The sequence below is a fragment of the Saccostrea cucullata genome, unplaced genomic scaffold (assembly GCF_032062105.1).
Source record: "Saccostrea cucullata isolate Sc308-1 unplaced genomic scaffold, CSIRO_AGI_Scuc_v1 ctg4600, whole genome shotgun sequence".
Lineage (NCBI taxonomy): Eukaryota > Metazoa > Mollusca > Bivalvia > Ostreida > Ostreidae > Saccostrea > Saccostrea cuccullata.
The window spans coordinates 4,916-30,000 of NW_026938893.1; the positions used below are offsets into that span (position 1 = coordinate 4,916).

At 34.1% G+C, this 25,085-nt stretch overlaps 1 protein-coding gene and 1 long non-coding RNA gene across 2 annotated transcripts in view; one reads left to right on the top strand and one right to left on the bottom strand.

The window, feature by feature from the left end:
- The first annotated feature begins 5,265 nt into the window (after nucleotides 1–5,265).
- Nucleotides 5,266–25,085, top strand: part of LOC134251721 (T-complex protein 1 subunit beta-like) — a 21,243-nt gene continuing 1,423 nt past the window's right edge. Inside the window, exons 1-13 of the mRNA XM_062734145.1 lie at nucleotides 5,266–5,382; nucleotides 11,664–11,732; nucleotides 12,062–12,127; nucleotides 16,163–16,265; nucleotides 16,480–16,556; nucleotides 16,969–17,081; nucleotides 19,455–19,581; nucleotides 20,170–20,245; nucleotides 20,553–20,653; nucleotides 20,806–20,933; nucleotides 23,558–23,661; nucleotides 24,246–24,353; nucleotides 24,732–24,872. Coding sequence (XP_062590129.1) covers nucleotides 5,380–5,382; nucleotides 11,664–11,732; nucleotides 12,062–12,127; nucleotides 16,163–16,265; nucleotides 16,480–16,556; nucleotides 16,969–17,081; nucleotides 19,455–19,581; nucleotides 20,170–20,245; nucleotides 20,553–20,653; nucleotides 20,806–20,933; nucleotides 23,558–23,661; nucleotides 24,246–24,353; nucleotides 24,732–24,872 — 1,216 coding nt within the window. The 5' untranslated portion in view covers nucleotides 5,266–5,379. The remainder of the gene's footprint in view (nucleotides 5,383–11,663; nucleotides 11,733–12,061; nucleotides 12,128–16,162; nucleotides 16,266–16,479; nucleotides 16,557–16,968; nucleotides 17,082–19,454; nucleotides 19,582–20,169; nucleotides 20,246–20,552; nucleotides 20,654–20,805; nucleotides 20,934–23,557; nucleotides 23,662–24,245; nucleotides 24,354–24,731; nucleotides 24,873–25,085) is intronic.
- LOC134251719 (uncharacterized) lies at nucleotides 13,829–15,438 on the bottom strand. Its single transcript, XR_009988801.1, has 2 exons — nucleotides 15,291–15,438; nucleotides 13,829–14,241 (listed from the first exon to the last, which is right to left on the bottom strand). It is a non-coding gene; the product is annotated as an uncharacterized LOC134251719 (long non-coding RNA).

A 25,085-nucleotide genomic window follows, 5' to 3' on the forward strand; every position in this document is an offset into this window, starting at 1 on the left:
AACACTAAAATTCTTCCGTGATTACTTATTGAACCGTCGGGATCGGTACTCAAAAAAGGGCAAATAACTCTAATCATAACATGGGAAAATGAACAACTGGTTCGCGACGATAAATATCCGCGAGCAGAGGTTACTCGCGGAACTCGCGGATATTTATCGCACGCGTATAATACTTGGTTTACAGTAAATTGTACTCCTTTCTAGATTTCAGGAATGCAAAATATAACCGAATGGAATCTTGATCTACAACTTCATGTACATGTGTAACCGTATATCTGTTTACGTAACCCATCGTGGTCAATTTATGTAAAATAAAAATAATAGTAAACATACGTTTTATCGTAGTAATGTTGCATTTCACAATCTCTTCATGATTATCACTTTGATTAGCATTCACTTCCCTTAATCCATCTTCTTTAGCTTACATTGGGATTTTCTTTGTTTCGATAACCGCTCTATTTATTATTTGAATTTATATGCGTCATTTCCGGGAAGATAACTCTGCACTTCACAGAAAAGTGTTCAATTTCTAAACACTTATATCTAAACATGTGTTAAATCTTAATATCATTTAGATATAACACACGTTTAGACCTAAGTGTTTAGCCGTTAAACACAATCTTATACATGTTTAGGTCAAAACACGTAACGGAAGTGTTTATTTTCTAAGCGCATTTTTTACAGTGAAAGGAAAATACCCTACCTATATAACTTATTGAATATTTTTGTTATCGTGCATGGTTGAGTTCTGATATTTAAAAAAAATAATTCTCCAATGTTTTGTTTTCTTAAAAACACCCACTTTTCCCCAAAATAATGACTTTATTTTTCTCATAAAAGTCAGGCTGCATGTGGACGGATTATGTGAGAATAGGTGTTTTACTTCATGGTATTCTTGTGTTAACTTCTTACTTAACCATATTGATATTAAAATTAGTGATTTCCTAGGTATATCAACCCCACAATTTAAAATCAATTTAAAAAGAATATTACTGAATTTCTATAAATTAAAATGGGAAAAAGACAGGAATTTACATACAGATGGCAAATTGTCTACCTTTACCAGCATAAAGACTAAATTTTGTTTTGAACCTTATCTAGATATTCTTACAAACAATCAACATAGATCAGTTTTAACAAAGTTAAGAATATCGGCTCACAGGCTTAAAATTGAAATTGGACGTTACCAAAAAATACCTAGAGAGGAACGAATTTGTTCACTTTGTCATCACAACGAGATTCAGGATGAAATTCTTTTTCTCCTTGTATGTCCTCATCTTAATGTACAAAGACTTGAACTCATAAATATTTGTAAAATTAAATGTAAAAATTTTCAGTCTCTATCTTATGATAATCAATTTTATTGGCTCATGACTAATGAAGACCCAGACATCCTTAGATCACTTGCTGGATTCCTTAGTAATTTACCTTAATTAAAGATATTGTGATAAGCATAAAAAATTATATACCTCTTTCCCAGTTTCTTGCCTTTAACTATATATATGTATAAATTATATATTTGTATGTAACTTACAACACAATACATGTATGTATATTCAGTATATCTCATATACTTTTTTGCGTATTTGTTTTTTTAACAATTGCTCTTTATTTGTAATATCATCATCATGCTTGTTCTATCATTTGGATCCTCCTCCTTCTATTTGTAAATCTTTTTGCTCCTCCGGGGGCCCAAATTGGATTAATAAAATCTTGTATCTTGTATACAGTTTTTAAACAGTTCTGTAAGACAACAATACACTGTACATAATGATATATACACGAATTAATTATCCATTCTTAAATTGTACACGTATGCAACGTTTAACATGCTTTACATATTTTTCATAATTGTCTAACTAAGTGAGTTGTAATACAAGTATTTTCTCCAAAAAAAAAAAAATGGGTTTCTTTCATATAGTGAAATTTTTAATTTACTTCCTCGAGGTTTAAATATAAATTTTACAACATGAGTTTTCATGTAAAATGTCAGTGGCGGATTTAAGGGGGGCGCACCCGGCGCGCCCCTCCCCCCCTAAAATTGTCAAAGTTAGCGTAAATCAAATATGTCTACTTGGTAGACCTCATTTTCACCCTTCAAAATCTCTAGAATCCAGGATTTTCCGGGGGCTTCGCCCCCTGGGCCCCTACCAGGGCTTTGCATGGTAGACCTCATTTTAACCCTTCAAAATCTCTAGAATCCAGGAGCTTCCGGGGGCTTCGCTGGACCCACTGGGGGCCTCAAGGCGGCCCCAGACCCCTTGCCTATTTTTTTTTTGCGCCCCCCCCCCCCAACTCCAAATCCTGGATCCGCGCCTGAATGTGCATGTATACGCAAATTTACATGTACCTCCAGTTGGTAAAATCAAAACTGACATGTCATGACTGCATTTTATTTCCATGATTTTTTTTTTTTTTTTTTTTTTTTGGATATGCAACTTTTCATTTCCGACTTTTTATACTTTTCATTACCAACATTTTTAACGTTTTAATATTCAACAATTTATTTTCACAAATCTTCCGACAAATTTTTATTAAAATAGAAAATTTGGTGTTATGACTATAGTCATAACACCAAAATTTCTATCTTAATAAAAATTTGTGGGAAGACAATATGGCTCATGCAAGCAACATGTATAGGTTATACTTTTCGACACTGAACAATATTGAAGATGAATTTCATTTAGAGAATATAAAATAAAGAGTAAATTTAGAGAATGAAATAAGGAACAAATCATTAATTATTGATATCGAAAGAATGGGTTTTGCTTAGATTGTATGATGTACATGTAATATTGTTGGTCCATTATATATAATACCTGAATTGACTACGGATTTTCCCGTTATTTCTTTATCATGACAAGGAGCACACGGCCAGCAGGGGATGCTCACTCCTCCATGACACCAGAGGCCTGTTCAGCAGAGTGGACGTTCGTGAGCGCTCGCCAAGATTTACTATTGGAGGTATAAGGAATTTTGGCGAGCGCTCGCGAACGTTCGCTCTGCTGAACAGCTCTGCCTCTGATCCCACCTCTCAGGCGCGGATCCACGAATTTTGTCCAGGGGGATTGGAGGGGTCCACCCCAGTGAAAAAAAATCCAACAAAGAATCCTATTTCGGGGAGGGGGGGGGGGGTTAGCCGTTGACTTATAATTTTTTTCATACCTATTCATACCTATCACTTTTCATACCAACTTAACCATATCAAAGTTTCTGAGAAGGGGTCGGCGTTTTCTGGGGGGGGGGGGGGGGGTCCAAGGACACTTTTTACTTGGTTTAGTATATGAATTTAGAAACTCTGCAAAGGCCGGGTGATGCCTGTAGATCCGCGCATGCACCTCCGATGTTTCGGGAGTCCGTGTTTTCTCGATCTGTTCCTATTTTGTATTGCCGTACGGATTGTGGGTTAGAATACTGATCATTATCTCCATATCCTTCATGTAGCTCATGCACGGATCTAGAGGGGGTGGGGGGGGGCGGACCCCCTTGGAATTTGCAGAGTTATTAAATTTATATACTTAACCAAGTAAAAAGTGACCTTGGACCCCCCCCTCCCCCCCCCACAAGCTAAGAAAACGCAGATCCCCCCTAAAGAACTTGGATATGGTTAAGTTGGTATGAGAAGTCATAGGCATGAAGAAGATTTGGAAGTCAACGACTAAACGACTAACCCCCCCCCCCCCTACACACACACACATAATAGGATTTTCACGTTTTGGCGAAGGAACTTTTTTTTCTGGCATGTCAACAAATAACTGGGTTGGATTTTTTTTTCACTAGGGTGGACCCCCCCCTCCCTCTCCGGAAAAAAATCCTGGATCCGCGTCTGTAGTTATAGACGAAGCAAAATTAATAAAGATATTGATTTTTTCCTCCTGCATGAGTCACATTAGTTAAAGTGTGAAATTGGATATGTTAAGGTGCAAATTATTATCCAGATTTTAAAAGCATATTTTTAAAATGTGGTCGAATTTGAAATAAATTCTCTTAATATTCCATTTCTTCCTATATGGTCAACTAATATAAATTACCGGGAAGGTAACCCCTTACAGCTAAAAGATTCTTAGAATAAAAAATACAATGTCGGAAATGAAAAAAGAAAATTGTCGAAAATAAAATTTTTGAAATGTCGGAAATGCAGCGAGTAAAGATATTTTTGCGTAGTTTTATTTTTAAAAATCCTTTTCAGCAATAAAATGCTTTAATTTAATATCAGAGTATCATGCCTTTTTTTTCTTATTGAACTTGATGGACATAAAAGGATGGAGAATTTGGTCCTATTAGGGTTAGAAATCTACAAATCTACAAGACAATCTACAAATTTTCAATATGTTATAATGCGGTACTTAAGGTCAAGATCTAGTAAATGAAAGGTGCCTACAAATTTATCAGATTTGAGAAATAAATTCCTTTATTGATGCTTTACAACTTTAGCTTGGTCAAATAAGTTGTTTCGGGGTATAATTTTTTGGTAAGGAAGATTAAAAACTGTGTTTTGAATTGTCATTTTTAATGAAAAACTAAGAAAACCAGTCGTGAATATGGGAGTTTTTTTCAAATTCGACATAGGAAATGTATCCAGATTGCCTACAGTCTCTCAAAAAATGGTAATTAGTATGTTTGTGGCCTCTTCTTTAAATCAATATCAAATTTAATATAGGTATCCGGTTTACTTTTCATATGATTTGAAATTGAATGTCATGAAAATACCATTTTTTCTACATAATTCTGCTAAAACCGTAAAGTTCGGGAAAAAGAAAGTTGAAATTGATTATGACGTCATAATGGATCTAGCACCAAAAAATTAGTCTGAAGTTATTTACTAGATCTTGACCTTAATTCATTTCTATTGTCCCAAGAAAACAATGTATATAGTCAGCAGTTTTTTTCTTCTTCTAATTTTTAATTTTCTGAGCAAGCAAATTTATTTTTATTTTCCGGATACAAAGTACAAATGTATTAAGATAAAAAAAAAATCTACCCCCAATCGCCGGTCCTTCCTCTCACTTACTTCGTGACTGAACCGGTTTATATCAATATGCTCCTCGTCTTTTTTACTCGATGATACAGCAGCTTATTTGAGTACACAGCAACAGAGACATACAAAAACATTTTATTTTTATTTGGGGGGGGGGTGTTTATATGTCTCTGACAACAACAAAAAGTGGGGGATATCCGAAATTTCAATGATCATTTACATATTTTGTCTGGAAAAAAAGTGACACCCCCCTTTCAATTCTTCTTGCCTGCATCGGGTTCGGGTAACAGAAATTTCTAACCGGAAGTAGCCTGAAATCCAAAGGGAAGCTTCGAGATTCTGGATTTGTTTGTCAAGTTTGGCTGTAATTCTTGAGAAACGACACCTTTTCAGGAAGAATAATGGTTAGATTATTGTCTGTTTATCGTTTAAGCTTACGCTCTATTTTACTTTTGAAACAGCAAGTACATTTAATTTCAATTCGCTTGAAATAAAATGACGCATGGTTACCATGTGCTTTTCAATAAAAAAAAAACATGATTTCACATGCTCCCTGAATTGTTTATGGCCGGAGTAAAACCTGGCACATTTCTTCAGCAGAGAGTTTTTCAAACTTTTTGTTGCATATTTTCAGTTATTTGAATTTGATATAGATGTTTTCATTATAAAGTTAACTTGATATGTAAACAAACAGGTCCAGTACAATCACTAGATTTAGCTACGTAGGTAGAATTACCTACGTAGCTTTATCTACCTACCTCAGGTAGCTTTATTTAGCTATTTCAAGGTAAGTTTTCAAATGTTTTCTTTTTATTAAAAAGAGACAAAAAGTCGCAATTAAATGACTATTGATATTTATAATAGGGAGGCTTTTAAAAACAATTCAAAGCAGAGATAGTTTATACATTGCTGCGTTTGGACAATTTAGAGCAAAACATTTAATTCCATTGTTTGGTTATCTGACCATACGGTGAGGTTCGATGAGGCATGACTGAGTATGATTACTTCACATTGTGCTGAATAATTACCGACCTATTATCGTGTTAACAGGAACTGGACTTCTTTGTCATTTCATTCAAGGGGTAACTGTTCTAACTGTCATACATAGCCCCAAAACTTTCAGAACTTTGATTGCAATTGCGCAGAAAAAGACATTTTTTCAAGAGAGATTTTTCCATGAGTTGTTTTCAGATGAGTTCAAAGTTGAAAATGATCACTGCATCAAAATGTTATTGTCTGCACACCCTGAGAAAAATGCTTTTCAATAGAAATAGATCAATTTGGTAGCTAAATAAAGCTACCTCAGGTAGGTAAATAAAGCTATGTAGGTAAATCAAACTACGTAGCTAAATCTAGTGATTGTACCAGACCTGACAAAGACTCGATGAAGATCCTATAAATTCCTTGTGGTGACTGGTCCTAAACACTTTTAATTCGTATTTTTTTTATTATACCCCCCGCAAACGAAGTTTAGGGGGGGTATATTGGAATCACCATGTCCGTCTGTCCGTCTGTCTGTAGACGAGATTTTGTCCGGACCATTACTCAGAAACTATTGGAAGGATTTGTCTGAAAAGTTGTACACATATTATTCACCATATGAAGTTGTGCACCTGATATTTTTCATCTTGATTGGATTATTATTTTGAATTTTACAGGTGTTTTTTCATTTTTATTTTGTGGTTTTGTTTGGACTGTTTCTCAGAAACTATTGCAAGGATTAATCTGAAAATTTGTACAATTATTATTCACCATATGAAGTTGTGCACCTGGAATTTTCAACTCTTTTTGTTCATTTTTCTGCATTTTACAGGTTTTTTAAAATTTTAATTGACTTTTTTATTTTGGGCTCATGTATAAGGTTTGAGACATAGAATCTAGAATATCTGTACAAAAACATGAACTACAGCTTAAATCTACTCATAAAAACTTTAAAAAAAGAAACATCAAGTGTTAAAAACAGTTTTTACATTGCACAGAAGATAATGTAATTTCATTTGTCTCTGGGGAATAATGACTGGACATGCATCCAGTTAAAGATAAATTAATGAGTTTGGTGTTGCAGGGTTGCAAATAACCACTCGCCCACTCGCAAATGCGAGTCAATTTTCCTGTGGGCGACCAGCTCTTGAGAATATTATCGCCCACATGGCGAGTAAGAATTTTATCGGACCTTTTCCAAAATCAGATCGTAGTTTGGTTCAACTTTCCAATGTACTTTCGTTTTTATATCCCAGGCGGATTTTTCTGTGTTTGATCATTCAGCTGATTTTTCAAATATTAATTGAAGCTTTATTTGAGATACAAAATATGTCAATCTAGTCAACGTTTACCTTAAATTTAAAGAGTAGGCCTAATCATTATTGTAACAAGAATCCCCCCATTCTTTTTCTGCCGCTATCAAGGCAGCCATGTTGGGTGTCTACTGTAAATATAGCACCTGGTTGATTCAGTCCAGGTATGTTTGGCTCCTTTATTTATAAAAACAAAACGACATACTGACCCTTGGTTATTTGGGAATGTTACAAGAATCAAATATTTTTTAAGCCTAATTCAAAATACATGCCCTGAAACAACTTAAATCAAAAGAAACAAAATCGAATCATTGAATGATAACATGGAATTTCATACATTTAGTAGTGTAAAAGTCTGCAGGAAAAATTTGAAAAGAAATAATGAAATACTATGGCCATAAAGTATTTTTCTCTTATGTTTTCATATGAAAAGATTTTTTACAAAGTGAAAAAAAATTGTGGGCCCCATAAAATCAATGTGGGCTAGTAAAATTTGTGAAGTTGGGGGCCCACATGGCCCCTAAGGTTTAAATGTTATTTGCAACCCTGTGTTGGAAGTTGTTTAGTCATATCTCTTATCAAGTGTGTGTTTGTTATCAAATCTTCAGGGAATAAGGCACAAGAATTAAAGATCTCTCTTCTCTTATTCTCTTAATTGTAATTTATTGTCTGTCAAAACACTTCATTACTGGATGACCAGTTCTTTATTTTCAAAATGCATTTCAAATTGATATATCAAGATTAATTTGATTTTGTATAATGTTTTTTTTTTTTTTTTCAACAATCAGTTTGCAGAGTGACATAACATATAATTGCAATATATTTTTATACGCCCGTCTTAAGACAAATTTTATTATGTTATAGGCTTCGTGTCTGTCTGTCTGTCCGTCTGTCTAGCTGTCCGTCCGTCCGTCTGTTAGCTTTTCTCGTGTCCGGCTCATAACTTTAATACTATAAGGCCTAGAGTTATCAAACTTTGTCATCTGATACATCTTGGGTAGAAGGTGTGTCGCGCACAAAAAGTATGTCGCTCTGACCTATAATTAAAAAGTTATAGCCAAATATGGAAAAATCCTGTCCGGTCCATAACTAGAAAACTATAAGACTTAAAATCATCAAACTTGGCCAGTTTATGCATCTTAGGTAAAAGGTGTGTCGCGACCTATTTCAAGGTCACTGTACATGTGACCTTTAATTTAAGTGGAATTTTTAAAAAAAAATTAAATTTTTTCTCTTCATTTACACATTCAGAATAATGTAAAATTATTGCACTAACCTTATTAGAAAAATGTTAAATCAAGAAAATAATTATTTTTTAGCATATACTTGACAGCAATCTATAACAAATATAGAGTATGTTAGAGAAATTCCACCACTCCCATGAGTCTAATTATCAAGCACTGGTCAAGAAGAATGATAACAGAAAATTGCATGACAATTTAGAGAGAGAAATTAATGAGTTTAGTGTGAGGAGTAGCTGTAAGAGCATCGGTGCTATCTATATCCCTTGAGTATTGGGCCAAATGGGTAAGCCTGTTGGATTAAAAATAGCTCTTGTTAGGTAGCCGAAGTTTGAAAATGAATTTGATGAGAAGTAATTAAAACAAATTTGATATTGCATATTAACTATTTTGATATTACATAATATTATGAACTTAAAAATTAACTTTATGGTGGTAGGGGTGGAATCTGCATGTCCACATGAATTGCATATTAACAATTAACTGTCTGACATTAAATCCAAAAAATAAATCATTAAAGTTTTATATCTTTTAAAAATGTTTTATGGTAGATAGCGCAGATCCAATAATCTTTTGGGAGTAATGAGTAGACAATCATCCAGTTAAAGATTAATTAATGTGTTCAATATAGGAATCTCTTTCATTTCTTCAGAGCATGGTCTAATCTGTATCCTTCGGGAATTAAAAGAAGAGCTGTTGGTCAGTTTATATTTGATGGCCAGTCTTTTATTTCCAAAATTAATTAGGTGTAGATTACGTTGTGAAGACTAATTTGATATTTTTAAATATGATAGGCATTTGGCAAGGTATAGAAATCTATGAATGATGCAATATTTGTTATAATTAATGCCTACACCACAGGAGATAGATAAACAAATTTTTTAAGGTGTGTAAAAATCATTGAAATCTAAAAATCAAGGTTGACATGATTTTCCTGCACTTTTAACTGTTTAAGATACATTGTAATTGTATTTTTTTGACGGGCGTATCATGCTGTGGCGTGGCACTTTATTTTTATGCAGTAATAAAGAAAAATTAAATGAAAAAAAATTTTAAAAAAAATGTTTCAATGGAATTACAATGTATTAGTATTGATGTTTCATTTGTTTGCACCTCCGTTTCATTCATTAAGAAACATGATGAGCAATTATATCTCACTGCAAATTTTTTTAAGTAAATTGTGAACATCTCTAGATCCATAAAGTATTTTTGAATTGGCACCTTCTCTGAAAAACCAAGCGGGGGGTATTTGTCCCTATTGGACAGTTCTAGTTTTCCTCGATGATTTTATCAAAAATATCTCACTGTATTCAGAAGAGTTCAAAGTTTATTATTTCTACTTCACCAAGGTGCGACTTTTTGCACATGTTGAAAAAAAATAACACATTTGAGAAAAAGTCTGATAAAAAAGATTAATCAAGCTATTCTGCCATTTCTGGATAGCTTAATAAAACTTTGCAGCTAAATCAAGCTACAGCGGCGGATCATAATATTATAAACAAAATGGCGTTCCAATTGCGGTTAAAAAGAAACGTTCACTCTTATTTATCTGTAGCTCCTCTCAATTTGCATTTTTGAATAAAAAGGGCACATGACTGGGTTAAATGACATATTATGTTATAATAAGATATGACGTATCATGATTGTGATGCAATGAATTACGTCATTCTGTATGTAAACAGAGAATGGGAAAGGCGAAAGATTTATCACCAAGCTTAAAACAAAGGATCGTACATAGTTTTCAGAGTGGAATAAAACAATCAGAAATTGCAAAGTGCCTGGGATTAAACCGATGTACAGTTTGTGCTGTTATAAAGCGATATCAGGAGCGGGGTTCGGTGGAGAATAAGCCTAGAATGGGAAGAAAGAAAAAACTTAGTGTGCAGGACGAATGGTCAATTTTGAGGTTAGTAAAAACACATCGTGTCGAACCTCTGAAAGATATCACTGCCAGATTCAACCAGTTTAGGGGGGATACTGTTTCAGAAGTAACTGTAAAAAGATGTTTGTTCCAAAATAAATACCATAGACGAGTTGTAAGAAAAAACATACGAATCCGAGATGTAAACATAAAGAAACGAGTCGAGTGGGCTAGGGGGAAAAGGCATTGGAAAGTTGATGGTGACTGGAATCGTGTTATTTTTTCTGATGAATGTAAGGTGATTATTGGAGAAAATAATTGCGTATATGTGTGGCGGAGACCTGGAGAGGAGTGGATGCCGCAATGCATTAGCCCCGGTCGTGGCGCTAAGGTTAGTCTAATGATTTGGGGGTGTATCTGCTGGAATGGACCAGGTACTCTGACAGTTGTCAATGGCAATATCAATGCTGAAAAGTACAGGGAAATAATTGATAATGAACTGTGGCCAGTTGTTGCCCACCATTTTCCACAGAATGACTTTATTTTTTAAGATGACAATGCGCCAGTACATCGCGCAAGGATTGTGCTAAATTACAAAACTGAAAATAATATTCGAGGAATGCTGTGGCCTGCCCAATCTCCGGATGCTAACATAATTGAAAACTGTTGGCTTTTGTTGAAAAATCAGCTTAAAAAATGTGCAAACAGAATTACCAACGCAGCGGATCTAGAACAAGAAATTCGGAGAATATGGACCACCATCCCCATTCATTATATACGGAACCTTTACAGATCACTTCCACAACGAATGATCAAGATTATAAGATCAAAGGGGTATGCCACAAAATATTAGGTAAGTTTCATTTATACAAATCTGTTTATAATGCAGAAATCGTTTTTTTATATACCGGATCCGTGTGTTGCTAATAACGCGACAACGCCATTTTGTTTATAATATTATGATCCGCCGCTGTATTTAGCATCATTAGCTTAATCAAGAGATTGTGCCATACCTTAAAATATAATACATGATACAGTGTAATTGAAATGAAATACATGTATACACTCAGGTAATCTTAAATCCTTATAAAGGTCTTCTTTGTGACTATGTTGTTCTAAACATATAGGTATTACATTTATAAATCAAAGTTTATCAGATTGTGAAATGTTGTACTACAGTGTATATTTTAGTTCCATCTGCTCCAAGCAATGAAAATGACAGAGATGGTATCAAAGTTGCAGTAAAATAAGCCAACAGATTCTTACTGTGTTCAAACTTTTATTTGAAGGTGTCCTTGAATCCAGTACAGATCTTCAATGCAGGGGCAGAAGAGGAAAAGGCAGAAACTGCCAGACTGGTAAATGACAGATATGTCATAGAATAATATAAATTAAAGAAGTTTTTCATGACCCAGAATCAAAACAGTATTCTCCAGAAAATATAGGAGGTTATCTCATTTCCCAGTTTATATTTTTAGCCACTTTTATTTGATTTCAATGTATGAGTTTGAAAATTAAAGGTTTATTTCCCTTCAATTTGTTTGAAAAGTACAATTTATCAAAGAATTGGCTAAAAGACTTTCATTTTAATACAAGTGTAAATGTCAAAAATAGAGTAACATTTACTGTAATGTTAAATTTAATCAGAAACTTTGCTTGCTATATATTGTATATATTATATCTTCAGTCCTCCTTCGTGGGAGCTATTGCTATTGGAGATCTCGTAAAGAGCACACTGGGTCCAAAGGGAATGGTAAATATAACTTTTTGTTCTTTTATTTTTCTGTACAAGTATGATATTCAGGTATTTCTTCAAAGGAGAATTCAAATTTAATTTGAGATGTTTTCATTTCTTGAAATAAAGAAAAGATTGAAAAAAAAATTGTTTAAAATTCTGGTATGAATTTTCTTTACTTCTGCCTTTCCTACAATGATGAAAAGCATAAGTGCACATATCTGATACTGGTCCCATGAATGTTACAAATATGTTCAAAAATAAAAGTTGTTAAATCAGAAACTTTGGGGTATATTTCTGTTGTTCTGACATCTAACTTTCAAAATCTTGAAAATCAGACCTAGAGTATTCATAGTTTTTGTTTGACAAAGGGTTGAAAATGCAACTTCACGTTTTCTTGTGTTCATAACAAGTGTCTTTCAGTTTGTGATAATGAATGAACAAAATTGTTATTCAATGTTAAAGATTCATTTTCTTCTCCTATATGTAATATGTAACAGTTTACAAACTAATTATTCAAATTTCAACTCCCTATTGTAACAATTCTGAAATGATTTACTTAAGACACCGTTATGAACAACATTATCGGTATAAGAAGTTTACAGTGAATAAATTTCCTTAAAGTCTCCTGCTGAACATGCACATCCTTACATACTGTGTTGTCATCCATGTATTTTATTGTAATGTTTTAAGCTTTTTACTGGTTAATGAAAATTTTATTGCAAAAAAATTTCCTCATTTTATTGTTCATAACCAAGACACTAAAAGGCCGGAGTGGTAGTGATGTTTCCTTTATTCACATTTTAACTCAACCACCTTCTGTTGCATGTTACTTGTTATAACATATATTCCAATCCGCAGTAATTCTGGTAATATATTTCATGCATATTAGCTATTAGTTGGAAATAGTATCACCAAGCCTGCAGAGGAGATTCCAGAGCAATATCGTGTGTGACCAACAACCATGTATGTGAATGACTTGAAAGTTATCCTGGGATGCCAATGATACAAAAGCAACAGACAAATTATTTTCAATAACTGTTTTAATATAAATTTATTACATTTCAAAAATATTCTTCTTCCAAATTACAAATCTGAAAAGAAATAAAAAAAATAACTGTATATACAGTTTTGATCAAACCAATTGAAATTTGTTGGCTGGGCCCTCTATGGTATGGGGCTCTTCAAATGGCTGGGCCCTCTATGGTCTGGGGGTCTCCACTCAGTGCCACTTGTGGTTCCTCAGGTTGACTTATAATGGCTGGGCCCTCTATGGTCTGGGGGTCTCCCCTCAGTGCCACTTGTGGTTCCTCAGGTTGACATAATGGCTGGGCCCTCTTTGGTCTGGGGCTCTTATAATGGCTGGGCCCTCTATAGTCTGGGGCTCTCCACTCAGTGTGACTTGTGGTTCCTCAGGTTGACTTATAATGGCTGGGCCCTCTTCGGTCTGGAGCTCTTATAATGGCTTGGCCCTCTATGGTCTGGGGCTCTCCACTAAATGCGACTTGTGGTTCCTCAGGTTGACTTATAATGGCTGGGCCCTCTTCGGTCTAGAGCTCTTATAATGGCTTGGCCCTCTATGGTCTGGGGCTCTCCACTAAGTGCGACTTGTGGTTCCTCAGGTTGACTTATAATGGCTGGGCCCTCTTTGGTCTGGAGCTCTTATAATGGCTGGGCCCTCTATGGTATGGGGCTCTTCAAATGGCTGGGCCCTCTATGGTCTGAGGCTCTCCACTAAGTGCGACTTGTGGTTCCTCAGGTTGACTTATAATGGCTGGGCCCTCTTTGGTCTGGAGCTCTTATAATGGCTTGGCCCTCTCTGGTATTGGGCTCTTCAAATGGCTGGGCCCTCTATGGTCTGAGGATCTCCACTAAGTGCGACTTGTGGTTTCTCAGGTTGACTTATAATGGCTGGGCCCTCTTTGGTCTGGGGCTCTCCACTCAGTGCCACTTGTGGTTCATATTCTTTTATGTTCTCTCCACTTTTTGTGCTGTTCCTCACAAGTGTTACGCTGTCTTCAGGTTTCCACTCATTATTTGCCTTTCCCTGCATTTTCAGTCTCTCTCTGTACCTCTTCTGGCCGACTCTTTTTCTGACTCTGACACTTTCTTTTTCCTACAGACTCCATCATCTGAAAAATAACACATGGCATAGTAAGACAAAGATGTAATTAAGCCTTGTGATAATGAAGCATGAAAACTATTTCTTGTTGTGTCACAAGTGTCCATGTTATGAACAAACCAAGTTCCTGATATATTTTTTCACCCCATGCTACAACAATATTAAAACCTCATTTTAACTTAAACCTTCCAGTCAAGTAAAATTCTTCAGTTATTTTAATAAATCTTTAAAATCTATCTTTTAAAAGTCTTATATAGATGTTCATAACAACAGACTACAAAAAAAATTATACAATTTGTGTCCGTATGATGAACAATTGCAGATTTGTTTAATCATTAAATTTTATGTTTGTTACTGCTTATAAACATTTTATTATAAAATATTAATCTATTTTTTTCAAAATGAAATTGCAAATTTACAGAATAATAATTCTGAATCAAACTATTCAAATGGTTTTCTGTTCATAATTTGGACTCTGGAAACTGCACATCCATTACAGGGTCTTGTTATGAACAATACCTTTTTTTAAAATTCCCACACCTTGTGATACTTAAGTAAAGCAAAATTCTCTCAAATTGATTGTCTTAGAGATTTTAATTAGTTTTATTTTCTGTGTGTATCACTGGTCAAATTTTAAAGCAGAAAATTTGGCCTTCTTTATTCGTTCATAACGTTAGATGCATGTCAAAAACAAGTTGGAGCCGTCTCTGTTATGAACAAAAGTTAAAAGTCTAAAACCATTTTTTGTGTTCTGACTTGCACTGAGATCAGCATTTGTTCTTGTGTCAGATACAAATTTCATTTATGTCTTTAGTCTAAGCATGCCAAAACTGTTATTATGTTCCGTACAGTAAAATTACACTGTCGTTCATAAAAAGGACACATGCTGCATGGCGTTTGTCGTTTCGTTTCAAGAGTATTTCTGGCTTTAATTTTCTCAAACACCCATATCGCTTCCTTATATCGATGAATAAATGTTCATACTACACTAGAGTTTATGCCATTTCACTTATTTCAAACCATAAATGCCCTTTAACACCATAAAAAGAAAATTCTCACCTTAGCTTCCGTTCATAACAAGCTTTGACAGTTTGGGACACTGCTATTTAGTAAGCGTCATTGAACACATGGTTGTGTACACATATTTGCGATCTACGTCACCGGACTTTGTGTACACATGAGTTCAATCTAGAACACGTTTTTCAGTCGTGTACTCAAAGTATTCGTTCTCTAGCTACATGTTTAGCGTTCATAACAAGTGGACGCGCGACTTAGAGGCTGTGATTAATTTCACTTTTAAATACTACACATAGTTTTATTGCAACGATAATTTGTTTGTCTTTAAAATACGAATCAAACTGATTTATTTTCCATTCAATGTGCATTCAAATGCATTTGATGTTTTCTAACAACTCCTTTTTTTTATTGCGTTCAGTGTGGACACTGTAAGTTATGAACGCTTGATTTATTTTATTTTCGTTTAAATGCATTTTTTAATAATTCTTTTTTAAAAAACACTACTCAGAGTGTAAATCCATATATTTTTCTATTCTAATCAGAAAAAAAAATCTGTATTAAATCTAATTCCAACATCCAATGCAGTAGTGCAGTCTGACAGTCACTTGATTGTAACATATAAACGTGAAAAAAGCGCTGCATTTTCAACAAAACAAATGATATATTTTTTGGTTTCAGCATTTCATGAATATAATTTTGGTGTGTGTAGAATCTACAAAGTAAGCAGGTTATTTTGATATGCCCATGATACTAATAATTCAATGCTTTTTTGAGAAATTGGATATTTAATACCACTCATGTCAGCTGACCCAGTATGAAATATGTGCACATAAACGATTTCCTATGAAATATGTCATACAGCGTCAAAATATCTCCCAAATAGATGTAAAATGGCTAACTTCATAATTTTACAGGACAAAATATTACAAAGTTCTGGTGGAATACAAGTTACAAATGATGGAGCCACAATTCTAAAATCTATAGGCATTGACAACCCAGCAGCCAAGATCTTAGTGGGTAAGCTACCATTATTTCACTGTTACAAGGCATTTATTTTAATTTGCTCTCTCTTTAAAAAATGAACATTTGCTGAAAAGTTACTTCTCTATTATTGAGAACATTTGACCAAGCAAAGCTTGCATTGAAGGAACACAAGTGTAGGGAAAAGAGAAGAAATTTAAGGAAAAGTTAACATACTAATAATTTTGGAATTTCCTTTTTTTTTTTGTAGACATTTCCAAAGTTCAGGATGATGAGGTGGGAGATGGAACCACATCTGTGGTGGTCCTGGCCAGTGAATTATTGAGGGTACGACCTTCTATTTTGTTCATTTAAAAGTTTGAATTAACATGATTAATATTCCCAATGCTCAGAGTATGAGGAATCTTTTTATATTTCAAGGTAAAATTTTAAGTAATTGTTCTGATGTCTTAAATTCATTTGAAGTCCTGAAGATATTTATAATTTTTTTTAAAAAAGTTTTATTCAAGATAATCATAATTTTTTCCCTCTAATGTCAGCTGATCTCTAAATCCTGCATTCCTTAAGATGAAGTAAATTTTTCATAAAATTTTTATTATTTCAAAGATTTAGAAAATAAGGACAAAAGGAATTTGCCTCGTTTCACAATGTTCTCCATGTAAAATTTTAAAAATTTTGACTATTTTTGGAATTGCGCCCCTTGGCGTTGCTTCGTCTGATCTTTGCCTTCCTGTTGTAGGAGTCTGAGTCGTTAATTTCCCAGAAGATCCACCCTCAGACCATTGTATCAGGCTGGAGGAAGGCCACCGACGAGGCCAGGAAAGCTCTACAGAACTTTGCCAGAGATAATGGGTAACTTCTTACATCATTATTGAACTTCATCTTCATTGAATTGTTAAGTAAAAGAGATCAGGAGACAATAACATACCTGACTGTTTTTTCATAAATGTATCCTGTTTTTCTGGTTTGTATATAATACAAACTAGTGCTAATTGTAACGGGGACCGTTACAGATGTTCCCCAAACGCTCCCCAACTCCCTTTTATAGTCATATTCCCTGTAAGCGTAATTAAATAAGACAAACTCTATGCAGTTGAGACTTTATCAACGTTTACCCAAAAGTGTACTATGTTCATTCAAATTTTATCATTGCACACTTGCGCATGTGAATGCATGTGCGTAATGACCATATCATATTGTCTACACAATCTATATATTTTAATATGCTAAATATTAAAGTATTTAATCCAAAAGTATTTAAAAAAAACGCTCATTCAAGTGTATTTTTAATTTTACCCATTTCACGTGCACGCATGTGCATACATGAGCATGGTGATTGGTGACCATACCTTCTTGTATAAGTCCATTACATCTATCTATGTTCTAAATCTCACCCCGTTTGGTTCAAAACCAAGGGAGTTAAAGCTGTTTAAAGTTTTAGCCAATCAGATTGCAGCGCACGTACACGCACATGCATGCATGCATGTGCATGGTGATCATGCCTTCTTGTAGAAGTCCATTATATATATCTATGTTTCAAATCCCATCCTGTTTGGTTGAAAACCGAGGGAGTTATAGCTATTTAAAGTTTCAGCCAATCAGATTGCAGTGCACGTGCATACACGTGTTTTCATGATAATTGCTATATATCATGTTGTAAGATATCGTAATACATGACTATGTTCAAAATTTCAAAGGATTTCGTCAAAAAACAAGAAAGATATTGAGACTTTAGTTTCAGCCAATCAGAGCAAAGCGCACGTGCATGCGCGTGAGACCTTGCTATTTTGACCATGTCATCTTGTCTATGCTACTAATATATCATTTCAATATGAGTTTCAACGCATTTCATCAAAAATTGAGAAAGTAAGTCTATATCAATTATATTGATCATTTCTTGTGTTGCACGTGCGCGCTCTTGCAAGCACGTGCGCGCAAAATGACCTTGACTAGGCATATCTACATAACATGTCTACTAACTCTAAAAAGGTTTTACCTACATCGGATGAACAGTTTACAAGATCATTCCCGGACAAAAAAGTACCCAGGAAGAAGAAGAAAAATAATAATAATAAGAAACAGAGTAAAAACAATATGTTCCCCAACTTCGTTTGGGGAACATAATTACACATGTCAGATTGAACCAAAGTATGTTTATTTTTATGCCCCCCCCCCCCTCTGAAGAGAGTAGGACATATTCAGGGTTCGACACTAACAGTAGCCCGCTGGCCCGGGACAACTGAATATTGAGGTCGGGCTACCAAACATGCCTTTAAACTTGCCCTGCAGGGCTACTAAGAATTTTACTAAGTACTCACTCAGAGCAACAAATATAATTATCAATTACACATAATGTATCTAATAATTATTAAATCTATTTTCAAACATGTTTTATCATCATAATTATTATTTTTGTATGTCAAAATTGTAAAATTTAAAGGTGATTCGAAATATTCTAAATGATTATATATGTGTACTTCTTCGAATAGAAAAATGTCTAAGGTACAATCATAGGGTGACATATAATTTTTACCCAAATTACAGCAAGAATGCAGGATTTGGCATCTCTATTTTCAAAATTTCCCGGGGGAGGCCCCCCGTACCCCCACCAGCAGGAGGGGGAAACCCCCTCCAATACTACCCCCCTCATCGCTTCGCGACTCGGCCACGAGCCTTTGGCTGCTAGACAACTAATGCATGAACAGGGCTAGTAGAAATTAGAAATGGCTAGCCCTGCTGACAACTATGGTTTAAAAGTTAGTGTCAACCCCTGATATTCAGTGTTTTTCTCAAGAACCAACTAAATGGCCAAATTGACTGCTTCAGTTAACAAAAATGCTGCTTTCAAAATTAAATTACTGTAAGGTCTATAGTTAATTTGTACATAAACCTCAGCCCTTAGCCTGTTACAATTGATCTCTAACCCTTAACTTTGAAATAAAGGGGAAGCACTGCATATTGCATTGCTGCTGTCTGTCTGCTGGTCCACTATCAGTTTCCATTCATTTTCTTTGTAGAGGTTGCACATATTGAAATGAAATTTTGTACACAGATTTATTGTAATGATATCTAGGTCAATTGTTTTTTGGGGGTACAATTAGGCCATTTTGGGCAGAGTTATGCACCTAAGACTTAAAACAATTCCTATCATTTGGGGGAAGGGGGGCGTAAGTGTTTTACAAACATCTCTTGTTTAGCATAATATTGTTGATTTTCTCTTTTCAGTAATAATGAGAAGAAATTCCGGGAGGACTTGATGAACATTGCCCGTACAACCCTCAGCTCCAAAATCCTCACCCAGTACAAAGATCACTTCTCTAAACTGGCTGTAGATGCAGTTCTAAGGTTAAAGGTATGTCAAAATCCTCACCCAGTACAAAGATCACTTCTCTAAACTGGCTGTAGATGCAGTTCTAAGGTTAAAGGTATGTCAAGAAATATGGCATTGCTCTGTGAAGTAAATTGTCTGTTGTTAATTTATGTGGCATCTTTTATTTTGTCTGTAAATGGTGAGAGTTAATGTTCTTGCAATAAGTGGAAATAAAAATCTTAATTAATAATAACTTTTATTATATTCATTTTATTACTGATGTTCCTCAGAAAATATACTTGGTGGTTGCTAAAATGTGTTACAACTGTATATATGAGATAACTTTTGTATAGCTAGGATACCTTATACTGTAGGTCATATTTTTTTTGAGACACCTAAATGATAGCTATTGGTTTAATAAGTGAAGGAAATTTTATTTAGCTTTTGTTAATGTATAATACACTATATGATTATCCTATTAATAAATATAATATAAAAATTTGGAAATTAAAATTTTGTTAGCAGACTTAAATGATTATGCCAAAAAAAAATGTACGATTGATTTACTCATTTTGGTAAAAATTGTTCAGAGATAAATTGAAAACTAACTAGAATTTTCATCACTTATAGGGCAGTGGTAATTTAGATGCCATTCACCTAATTAAGAAATCTGGAGGAGGCTTACAAGATTCATACTTAGATGAAGGTGAGTTGGGTTGATGTTTTGTTTAACTCAATTTAAACATTGAAGATAATATTTGTTACCGAGTGCAAGCTTTTGATATAAAGATCAATATTTAAGGATTTTGGGCACTACTGTCACTGTGCTATGACATATTCAAAATATGTTGAAAACTGAAGACAATGGCATGTATATTTAATTGCACTCTCATCAATGCATTTTAAATGCTAAAACATCTTAGCAAAAAAAAAAAAAAAATCAAAAATTCCTTTCAAGCTACCTTCAAGGTTTGCAAAGCTTTGTTTAACAATATTCTGTGTATTTACTTAAGGTTTTCTTCTGGATAAGAAGATCGGCGTAAATCAACCTAAGAGAATAGAGAATGCCAAGGTTTTAATAGCTAACACTCCCATGGACACAGATAAAATCAAGGTAATCATTTATCATCATAGCAATGTAAGTGTCAAATTTGGAAATATGGACTAATTATAAACTTAGTAAATAACTTCAGCTTCCACAGAAAAATATAAAATGCTCCATCTACATTTTTTGGTATCACATAAATGTATATTAAAAATCTGCAGGTGTTTGGAAGCAAAGTGAAAGTAGATGCCGTTTCCAAGGTAGCAGAATTAGAACTGGCCGAAAAGGAAAAGATGAGGGATAAAGTAAACAAGATCGTAAAGCATGGCTGTAATGTGTTCATCAATAGGCAAGTACTGCTTCATTTCAGATTTCCCTGGAACATTTTTATTTTTTAAGGAATAATTATTAAAAATTTTCAAAATTTAAATACCGTAATTTCAGGAATATAGGTCGATACATTTTTTCTCAGAACCGCTGGGGTCGACCAATATTCAAAATTCGACCTTTCTAAGGCTTAAGTTTACAAAAAATGCCCCAAGATTAATAAAAATTACGTAAATTTCAAATCAAATCTGTGCCACCCGTTGATGACAGAGGAAAAAAAACTGTGCTTCATCAAGAAAATAATTCATCAACTTGTTATCATAACCGTCATGCGGCAGCCATCTTGTGAAGTTAGGAAGTCGCTACCGTTTACTAAAAGTAAAACCGCAACCGTATGAAAATTTAAAATACGGAAAATTTTTCTTGATCACAAGTGTAGTGTTTTACAATTTATTAGTAGATTGATAAATTGAAATAGTATTAATTTTTTTTATTGTGACAGTCTTATATTTATTTTAATGTAAAATGAGTGAAATAAATTGTTGCCAGTCAATTCCTAAATTTAATTACCAAATAAACCGATAGTCATTATCGCTATTCAAAGATTAGCTTCTAACGAATTTTAATTGTCTGACAGATAAAAGGATTTACACTGTGTGTACACGCAAAGGTTTCAACACCTGTGTTGGTTTAATACCCGCAGGGCATGATTAGCAAATCCACGTGCCGTTGTAGGGTATTAGTGTTACACATCATTGAACAAACAAATTTAAGCCATGAAATTCATAATGACTGTCAAATTGTGAATGTACCGGTACTCTCAATTTAAATTTATAAATTAAACTTACAGCGTGGTAATATTATTTCAGTTCTTTACTGTTGCTTTATATTTACAATCAGTGGTCGTTTGCGGGTTTTAGCAAATCCCTGAAGAACAGAAAATGAAATTGGCGGACATCGAAGTAATTGTCGTCCACCGGTTATTAATAATTCATTAGGAAAGTGTCCAAGTTGTTCTGAAATCGGAATTACTATTCTTTGGTCTCGGGTATCTCCTGAATTATAGCTGTAAATTAATAACATATTTACGTGTTATTTATGCCACTGATTTAACAATTGTGTGAAACTACAGAGGCATTGAACAGGCAAGTTGGAGAAAAAAAAGTAGTAACACAATTCAAAGAAGTTTTAACTACATCTTTTTTTTTATAAAACAGTATTTAATTGCTGTACTCATTAAAATACCTGTTTATTTTCTTGATACGTTCATGTTACGGAATAACCCCGGTAATTTTAGGGTTAACCTGTTCGGATACGTTGTATCTGCATTAGAATCGTAAGAAAACGGGAAACAAAGCCACGTCCTATATAGTAAGTTCGACCTATCTTAGGATTTTTCAAAAATTAAGGCTGAAAATGAGCCTTTCGACCTATATACCCCATCGACCTATATTCCCGAAATTACGGTAAAATATATGAAAATCTGAAAAAATGTTATGCATGCAGAAACGAAATAGAGTATTATACTCAAAGAGCTTGGCATCTCATACTTGGAGGTTAAGAAAATTAGGATGCTATTTTTTGAAATTTTGATCTCATACATGTATGTTTCTTTCACCTTACAAGTAAACAATGTATCTACTAGGGCTGGATCAATATATCGGTAATCGGTATATATCGATATTTTTTAGCAATACGATAACAGATCCAGAAATGCTTACGTATTGCTCGATTATTTCAACGTTTAATTAAGAGAAAGAAAAACGTCAAGGTGACTTATATTACGAACGACAACCAAAATCGTTTAAACACATGTAAACATGTCAAAAGTGAAGGATCGCTACATAAAAGTTAGCAGCAAAAAGGCGAAATGTAATTATATTTGTCAACAAGAAGTCGCAAGTTCTGTTGGAACAACAAGCCTATATATTATTACCCATCTCAGCCGGCATCGCAACATTGACCTGTTTGCTAATGTACTGTGAAACTTGGAGGCAATTCCGGTTGGTAAAATCGCGTGTTGAAAAAAAAGCCATGAAATGTAATCCAATAATAAGATATCAATCAGAATTTTTTAAGTCATAGTTTATTTTAACTCAAAGCAATTTGGTAAAATATTTTATCTGCCATTACTTCCACGAATACGACGTTAAGTGAAGTATCAACACAGACAAACAGGTCAATGTGGTTTGTGGCTTCAGAACGAGTCCGAGTATTTAGCACCATAAGCAACATATTTACATGCACAAGGGCTTGTCTGAAACCTGACTAAGTGGATCGATGCCTTGATTTTTCTGAAGAAAAATATGGGCAAATAACATTAATCTTTCATACATTTGTCCATTCAAAGAATTTAAAAAAAACAAGGATTTAAAATGTTTTATTTTTGTAAATTTATGCTGTAATCAAAAAATACTATCACCTCTTTAAAAAAAAACATGCAAAAAGTAGTGTTTTCTCATTTGTCTGTATCGGCAATATGTATCGCATATCGCACCTCTGTATTGCAATATGTATCGTATCGAAAAATTTCTTTCAATACCCAGCCCTAGTATCTACCAGTGGTATTCCTTGTATTTGGAGAACAAGTTGTCAAACTTCAAATTTGATTTGAAAAGATTTCTTATTAAACTTTTATCCTTACAGGCAATTAATTTATAACTACCCTGAACAGCTTTTTGCGGATGCTGGTGTGATGGCCATTGAACATGCTGACTTTGAGGGAATCGAGAGACTAGCATTAGTCACTGGTACCTAATGTTTGTACATTTGAGGGACAGGAATAATTCTATTGATCACACTGCCTTATTATGCTTCTTACCTGAGCAGAAGGCTTATGCGATCTTTTGTGATCAAAGATTGTCTTTGATTTAGTCATGATTAGGGATATTTTCATGTTATCATTTTCACATGCAGACTAAATTTTATTATAATTTTTGTGATGCAAATATCCTAAGGCAGTGCAGAACAAGACTTCCAAGGGATTAGGGGAGTGGGGGGGGGGTTATAAATTATTTTCCTAGCAAGGAATGTATATGTTAAAAAGACCTGGACATAGTTATATTTTTAAGTTGAAAGTAAATTTTAGGAGTATAGAAAATAAAACGATAATTTAATCATCTTAAGAAGAGCAGAGCAAGCATGACTTGCTTGGACATGAGCATTTTCAATCATGAGCCTTTGAATAGAACACAGTTTTGTATGCAGAAGGAGGCAGTTTAAGAATGTGTATGCAATGTTCAATTACAAAATAATTTTTGGGGAAAGTGAAAAACTGAATAATAATTTGCATCATAAAAGTTCAAATTCAGGAAACATCTGCTTCTATTTCTAGGTGGTGAAATTGCGTCCACATTTGACTCTCCTGACCATGTAAAGCTGGGGAAGTGTAAACTTATAGAGGAAGTGATGATAGGAGAGGACAAGTTGATCAAGTTCTCAGGTGAGATTATTATTAAAAGGTATTACATTGACAAAGTCATCCAGTTGTTAACAAAGAGAATTTTTTAGGAGTCGTAATATATGATACATCAGAAATTCTGTGGAATGAGTAAAATGTACAAAGGGCAATTGTTAAAGATTGCCTAAACTTTGAAGGTTCGAGGGACCTTATTTTTTTTAAAATATATCTTTAAAAAAGAGATGACTCATATAACCCAAATTATTGAGGATGTGAATTGTTACATGAATATGCAGGGTAATCACAAAATCCACAAAATATAGAGCCACCTCAAAATCTAATATTTCCTTAGTACAGTATTTTAGAACTTCATGATGATTATTTTTAGTGCACTTTAAAGATTTGATTGATGTTATTCAGGTGTGGAGATGGGAGAGGCCTGCACCATTGTTCTACGAGGTGCCACTAAACAGATTCTTGATGAGGCTGAGAGGTCTCTTCATGACGCCCTTTGTGTTCTAACACAGACTGTCAAGGAAACCAAAACAGTGTTTGGAGGAGGTCAGTAGGACTAAAGGACTCCAATGTCTGTCTGCCCAATGTCACATGAAATTGTAAACTTTCCCTTGCTGGAGGAAGAAAACTTTTCCTAAGTATTAAAAATAAAATAAAATTTGTGCAAGTGTGTCAATCAAACCCATTCAAAAATTTGAAGTTTCAATAACTTTTACATGAAATAAGATTTTGATATATTGTGAAATGCTATTACAATAT